The 7,682-nt window shown below is 37.5% G+C and overlaps 1 protein-coding gene across 7 annotated transcripts in view; it reads right to left on the bottom strand.

The window, feature by feature from the left end:
- INTS13 (integrator complex subunit 13) overlaps positions 1-7,604 on the bottom strand; it is a 31,123-nt gene extending 23,519 nt beyond the window's left edge. Inside the window, exons 1-4 of one of the 7 annotated variants that reach the window (XM_074325899.2) lie at positions 7,039-7,178; positions 6,497-6,539; positions 5,855-6,090; positions 3,688-3,762 (exon numbers count right to left, since the gene is read on the bottom strand). In XM_074325899.2, the coding sequence (XP_074182000.1) occupies positions 3,688-3,762; positions 5,855-6,079 (300 nt within the window). In that variant the 5' untranslated portion in view covers positions 6,080-6,090; positions 6,497-6,539; positions 7,039-7,178. Of the gene's footprint in view, positions 1-3,687; positions 3,763-5,854; positions 6,091-6,496; positions 6,540-7,038 lie in introns of those variants that run through there. The other 6 variants (XM_074325901.2, XM_074325903.2, XM_074325900.2 and 3 more) reach the window with 6 other exon arrangements.
- Between the last annotated feature and the right edge of the window lie 78 nt (positions 7,605-7,682).

Consider the following 7,682-nt stretch of genomic DNA (forward strand, 5'->3'; position numbering starts at 1 on the left):
CATGGATCCAGTTATGTAAGTCAAACAACCTCTGGCCCATCAGCCGCAGTTCCTTCACCTGCAGAGTGAAAGAGCTAAAGCAAAAGACCAACAATCCTTCCAGCCCAACATTCTTCAATCCATCTACTTCACTTGTTACTCATGATTATTCACAAAAACCAGGTAAGAGTGTGACACAGATAACCAAATCTAAACATTAAATGTGATACCATAGACAAGATTAAGGTCAATTACTTTATAGCATCTGAAAACACCAGCGATTTGCTATATGGTTGCCTTCACAACTGGAGTTTCCCCTTCTGTCCCTAACTTAAAAGCAATGGGTGTGGTATGTGCATTCACCTTCAGAAAGCAGAGGGAAGTAGCAATTCTCTCATCATCAGTATCTACCAGTATCAAATGCATACCTTTTACCACACTACAGAGATAAAGTAAGGAAAATCTATACAAATTTGTACTTATATTTGTTTCTACACAACTAGAGAGGCTTCAAGCTTTTCACAATAGCTCTTGAAAGAAAAAAAGCAGAATACATGCCATTTCAAAAAGACAATACAGCAGGAATAGATGGAATCCTTAATATTATTTTTTCAAGTAATGAAAGGATAAAGAATGTTCTGTAGTGAAATAAATGCAAAGCCAAGGCAATAAAAGTCTACTCCTTGAGTGAGTTAACTCAAAAGAATGAAAGGTTAGATATATTTACATAGTATAACACTAATCATAACATTTTAAGACCAAACACTGTGACAAACACATTTTCTTTGAAAGTGTTCCATTTAAAATACATTTCAATGGGATTATTTCCATTGAAGTGCATCCATCAATAGAAAAATTTTAATATGAAAATAATTCAAACAATGTATTCAAATATTTCACTACTGTCTCTCATGTTCATGTCTCTCATGTTCATATTCATCAGTGAAGAACCTAGTAGACTAAAGTCTTCTACCCAACTAAATACTAGCAAAGAACATAATCTACGACAAACTCAATATCCTTAGATAAATAATGTTTAAAAAGCATAAACTTGATGGATTGAGCATGGGTTTATTTCTGCTCCCTCCAAAATCTGCACTAGAACGGTACTAAAGGAATTTAATTTTAAAAAGCATAAACCAAAGGGAAGAAACAAGACATACACCCACAAAGATGAAAAGAATGGAGAAGACAACCGCAAACAAGAAATGTCAACAAGAATATCAGAATGGATAGAGGAATGGTAATGGACTTTATACAACTAAGTGGAAATCTACGTGCTTACAGGAGGAAAAAAAAGACAAGATGATACGTCCTTCAAATTCCAGAAGTTCAGGAACTGGAGGCATCAAGTACCACACAAAGCACGGGTAAGGCAAGATATTTAAAACAATGAATGGCTTAAAGTCAGCATAAACAGCAAATTGACTCCCAGATCTTACTCACAGCCTACCTATGTAAGTGACTACCTTTCCCCGATCCCCCCAGATACAGAATCACATTCCTTGGAAGAATTGAACCAGAAAGGTACCAAGCAGGAATACCACAAGACACAGGAGGGTAGAAAGGTAAGATACTGGACCAGTGCTGCCCAATAGAACTTTCTGTGGTGATGGAAATGTTCTGTATCTGTGAAGTACAATACAGTAGTCACCATCTACAGGTGGCCTCAATTGACCAGTTGAAACATGGCTAATGCTACAGAGAAATTGAATTTTTTATTGTATTTAATTCTAATTAATTTAAATAGTAGCTATTTAATAGCTAATAGTAGCTATATATATGGCTAGTAGCTCCTATGTTGGACAGCACAGTACTAGACCAAAAACAGAAAGGCTGAGTGAAAGTCTGCCTACTAGACAGTAGAATACACCCTTCTCCCTGGCTCCCAGAAGGCGGACAACTAAGTTTATAGCACACAAGTAAAACAGGGGAAGATCTTCTCTGGAGACTTTGAACAGTCCCGGAGAGATGATCTGTTGATTCTGACATTTGGAGGGTCCCCCAGTGAAAACAATTAAACCACAGTGAAGCCCGGTTAGTAATACCTACTGCACAACACGCAGATCTTCTAATCTGCTGTTTAGTGACTTGCCTTTAAATAAGATTGCACAGTTACTTATCAGCAGGCATTTAACAAAAGCCTCAACATGAAAAGAACTCTGAGAACTAGAGAGATCAAAAAGAAAACTTCAAATACATTATTATTAATACTTTCAGATTAAAAAAAATAATACCCATAAAACATGAAAAGATATGACAAAAATGGACACAATTAAAGCATAAATAAAAGTTCTCAGAAATTAAAAATAATATTAAGTAAAAAGTTCCATATAAGGGTTAAAAGGAAACAGGTAAAAGGCTCAGAAAGTAGAACAATAAGAGGACCAATGACCAAAAAAATAAGAAATTTAATCCAGGAGGTCCAACATCCCACTGATAGGGATTCCCGAAAAACACAGAACACAGAGACAAGAATATTATCAAAGTAACAAGATAGGGAAATTTTCCCGAAGAATATAAAGCCTAGCACATAAATGACAAAAGAGTAACACCAAAGCACATCACTGAGAAATTTCAGAACGTAAGGGGGAAAGAAAAGATTCTAAAAGGTTTCAGAAAGAAATTATGGAGAAAAATGATACTGGACTTCTCAACAACACTAGAAGCTATAAAACCGTGAAGTAATGCCTCAGAATTTTTAGGAAAAAGTCATTTCCAACCTAACATTTCTATACCCCAAGTATCAACAAAGTGTAATGTAAGTTACAGAAATTCTGGAAGTTGTACTCCACCAAAACGAGAGATTACAGAAAGAAAAAGAGGGGGGAAAAAAAATGGGATCTGAAAAATAGGGAGAGGAGGAGGAGGACAGCAGTGCACCCAGCCTGGAAAGAAACCAATCGAAGTGGAGCAGAAAACTGTGCTCCAAGAACTTTTCCAAAGAAAAAAAATATAAAGAATAAAACTGCTAAATTTCTAATACATTTATCATTAAAAAAACTGAGAAGTTTTGTAGAGATGTGAGGAAAAGCATCAACAGATACACAAAAAACTAAGCAAATTAAGAAGAAATGATAAATTCCAGAAACAAAAAGTTGTATATGAAAGAACATAATACGTAAGTCAAAATCATTATGCTATACACCTTAACTGATACAGTGCTATACATCATTATATATACTGTATGCCAACTACATCTCAATGAAATCTTTAAAAAAGGAAAGGAAATAATCACATATATTACTTGCCTGAGCAGTCAATAACACTTTATATAGACAATATAAAGGAAAAATGGAATTTTGCATTAACCAAAAATTCTGATATAACAATATTGAGAAAATGAGAGAAGAGAAGGGGGCAGGCATAGTAGCATGGGTGAGAGGGAATATAAAAGGTAAATCCTCATTGACAATGACATTAAATTAAATAAATAAAATTTAAACTGATAACTCTATAAATGGCAGCAAAAAATGTTATTTAGAAATATGGAAGTAAATACTAGATGAGCTAGACTTGAAAGTTTGCTACTAGGAAGTGGGGAAAGACTAGAATAGATAGCTGTTTCCCTTTTAGTATTAGTTAGTGTTTTAAAACTACGTGCAAATACTATATTGATAAAAAAAAGTTTTTAATCATTTTTTTAAATAAAGTATTCCTGCATTCACATAATTTTCAGAAAGGCCACAGCTCAAAATCTAACCATACCTCCTGCAAATTTTGGTCTTCTTGAGTCCAAGAATTTAAAACATGTGCTCCAGAGTCACTCACAATGAAATTCACCTAATAGATTTCAAAGAAATAGTTAGTATTCAAGTCCAATTCCACTCGATCACATCATATTTAAAATATAAAGTTTGCTGTTAGTTAATAGTAAAAAGAATTAAAAACAAAATAAAATAATAGTCTCTAGCTCTGATTTGTTGATTGAGTCATTCATTCATTTTTAGGTAAGGAATGCCTAGTGCATGACAGGTGCTATTCTCAGCACTGGTGATATGGGAATATAGTGATGAATAAAACAGTTCTGTCACTCACAATGTGGGGAAAACCAGGGGTTTGGGGGATTTGGTAAGCTAGAAAGCAGTACAGAAAGAATACAAACAAACAAATAAATGAACAAAATCACTTCAGAGAGTGATAAATGCAAAGAAAAAGAAGTTGATTAGCTAGTTTAGGTTGGTTGGACAGAGAAGGGCTCTCTATAGAAATGGCAATTGAAGGGAATCCAAAATGACCAAAAGAAACCAGCCATGGAAAGAGCTGGGGGTAGAGAATTTCAGATATAGCGAACAGCTAATGCAAAGGCCTCTAAGGGGGTATCCTCAAAAGGGCGAAGGTCAGAGCAGGCAGAAGGGCAGGAGATAAGCTCAGAAAAGTAGGCAGTACCCATATCACATACAGCACTGAAAGCTAAAATAATGGATTTGGACTTTCTTCTATATTTTAAAGTAAAATGCGAAAAAAAAAAAAAATACTATCAAGTAAAATGATAGTGACCATGAGGATATACGTGTATTAGAAAGTATATCAACAGTGTATCAATAAGTATATCAACAATTCCCTTTTGGGAAAAGGGTGAGATCATTTCTTTCCCTTTTGGATCATTAGCCTACATGATCTAATCCATGATCTTTTTTCCTAATATCCATGAAATACTAGTTTTGCTTTCCCGGTAAGTCTGATAAGCAGCCTTCTCACTGAAGGCTTAACTGACAGAGACATATTTTACCAGCCACTTTACTTACATTATCTCATTGAAATCCTACAACTGTAGAAAGTAGGTGTTACGCTTACAAGGGAGGAAACTGAGACTTGGACAGATTAAGCAATACGATCAAGGTCACACTGCTAGTAGCTAGTAATGCCAGGATTTGAGCCAAAGTCTGTGCCCTAAATCATGACATTATCCTTCCTCTTGTATTTTTTTTTACCCTATATAATGCACAATTTGCAGAGGGACTAAAACTTTTTCTTTAATTTGGAATATATCTGAATGTATAATATTAGACTCTACGTTCAGCCTTACTATAATTGCCCTACCTGTGCCAGTCTAAGAATTGGCTAGGTCCCAGCCTAGGCTGCTCCAAAATCAGACAGAAAGCAAATCGTCCATCCATGGCTAACCAAATGACTTTGCCAAAATAAAACAGTTGAGATCCTGAAACCTGAAGATAATTTTTATACTTGAGAATTCCTATCAATATACAATTTCACTTCTCATTGATAAAAACAATTTCCGCTTAGCATGCTTAAGAGCATTTCTTCCTAACCTGGCCAAATTCTGTAGCGGTTTAGCACACATTCACTAAAACTATGTATAAGCAGCTAGCCTGCTTAGGTTCAAATTCTGGTTCTGCCGCTAACTAGCTATGTAACTTAGCTCAAGTTTCTTCTCTTTACCTCAGTTTCTGCGTCTCCAACATGGCAGTTAATAAAAAAGGCTGATATTCAGATGGTACGTCAAAGCACAGTCTGACAAATTGCTTACAGCCAACATTCCCTTCTGCTCAGGCTGGCAAATATTAATGGTCAGTATCTGTGCCATTCTGGTTATTATACACTTTAAATATCATCCCAGTAGTTATAGTAACTACCTCATAGGATTGTTGTGAGAACTGGAGGAGTTTATACACATGAAGCACTCTGGAATACGCCTGGCACACGTTAAGTGCTCCACAATTGTTAGCTTTATTATTGGTCACAATTAAATACACATAACATTTAATCCCAAAGGGGAGTTCTACGTATCGCATTTTTCAAGTAGCAAACAAACAGTTCTAAGTCAAAGCTACAGCAAATTCATATATAAAAAAATGTACTAAGCAGTTAAGTACATCCCAAAAAATCATGATTTTGCTTATACTTCACTCACCAGCTTTTTGAAAGGAAATATATCATACATTATTCTACAATATTCCATGGAAGATTCTACTGAGCACGTCCACAATGATTTAGATATGGGGGCCAAAGGGATGATTCCTTGGGTCCTATTCTTCACCAGCATATCAAACTCGACATGTTGTCTGCATGATTCTGCCATGTAAGGGCAGTGATCCACAACAAATACTGTTTTATGAGATTCAGAAAAAATCTTCATTTTGTTTTAACCTGTAAGGGATAAGGTATATTAGTCAAATGTCTTATACATAACACTTAATAACCTTAAATCATCTCTAATTAATGTCTTTTCTTCAAGATTTGGTAGGGAACATGAATAATCATTATCCAAAGAAATGTATCCAATAAAGGGCAAGATTTAATGAGGTCATAACCAGAAAGTAACTACCAATTCAAGGGATGAGCTACACCATATTAAGCTGTCACTCTATGAATCACAGGAAAAATTACAGTCCATACATACTTTTTTGCTTTTTGAATGAACTTGAAATAGAAGAAAATGTTTACAAATTGTACCTGATTCCCTTTCTTACATAATAAACGACAAATACTCTTCAAATACACTTTAACGATCCTTGCTAATTGACATCAATCACATATAAACCCCCAAACTAACCCAAGTCAGGAGTTTTGAGCTTCCCCCTCCAGTCTCAAGGCTTCTGAAAAAAGCAGCGGGTGGGAAAGACAGGAAAGAAGAGTGACAGCAAAAGGAAAAACCAAAACATAATAGATATCTCTGAACACAACCGCATTTCAGGTCTTCCCATAAAGGTAAGGGCCCCATATTCACAATCTCCCCCTTAGCTTTCGAAACGCCACAGTAATTCATCACGTAGAAGAGAAACTTAGTTGCTACCATCACATTGGTGGGGAGGAGAAACTTTTAAAACTTTTTCTTACAAAAACTCCCTTGCTTCGCTAATAAAATCTTATACTGAACAAACCACATTCAAAAAGCACATGGTAAGCAGGAAAAAAGGTGTTCATCAAAACGAACTGACTTTTTTACAATCCAGCTATTTCCTTCTGCTTTCAAATGCATTTCCCCTTCATGCAAAACTCTTCTTTGAGAAATCTAGACACACTCTGCTGAAGGGTGCGGGGTGGAAAGTATAAGGTGAGTGGATAAGGAAGACCTCAGGATTGAGGTTAGCTTACTTTCGTGCCTGGTCCTGCAGAGAAAACGAACAGAAGCTATGGACTACAGCCTCTCTGGCAAAGGCTGCTGGCTGGGTGGGGAGGGTCAGCGCACAGTCAGGAGTATCTTGTACCAAAGACAGGGGACTATGCTTTCCCCGCTCATCTCCTAGCACACCGGTTCTTCCCAAGCTTCCTAAAGGCAAGCGCGCGCGCGCGCGTGCGCGCGAACACAAACACTCACACACTGGGACTCGCGCGTGCGCACAGCACTCTTCGACGGCCCCGCCAAGCTGCCCTTCCCCCTCGGTGGGCCAGACGCCCAGCCCAGGTCGCTGAACAGGAAGAGGGCGGAGCCAAGGGGAAAAAAAAATGCTTCCGACCCTCAAGATTTTCTACCCGCTAATTTTCCCAGTCACCCATTGGGAATTTTGTTCCGGGCGACCTGAGAGCTTCCCCAACAGCGAAGTACCAACCACAGCACCGGCTAAACCAGCCACGGCCCCTTAAGCGTCAAGCCCTCCCACCCGGTCTCCCCTTCTCGGTCTCTTCACCCAGGCCGGTTTCCCTGGCAAAACTCGCGAGACTTTGTGAGAGGCCAAGCAAAAACCTGAGTTGATTAATGAGGAGGGACTTGGAATGGACCCGCCCCCACCTCTCGCGCA

The sequence above is a fragment of the Rhinolophus sinicus genome, chromosome 1 (genome assembly GCF_057876585.1).
Source record: "Rhinolophus sinicus isolate RSI-liver-muscle chromosome 1, RSI-T2T, whole genome shotgun sequence".
Classification (NCBI taxonomy): Eukaryota; Metazoa; Chordata; class Mammalia; order Chiroptera; family Rhinolophidae; genus Rhinolophus; species Rhinolophus sinicus.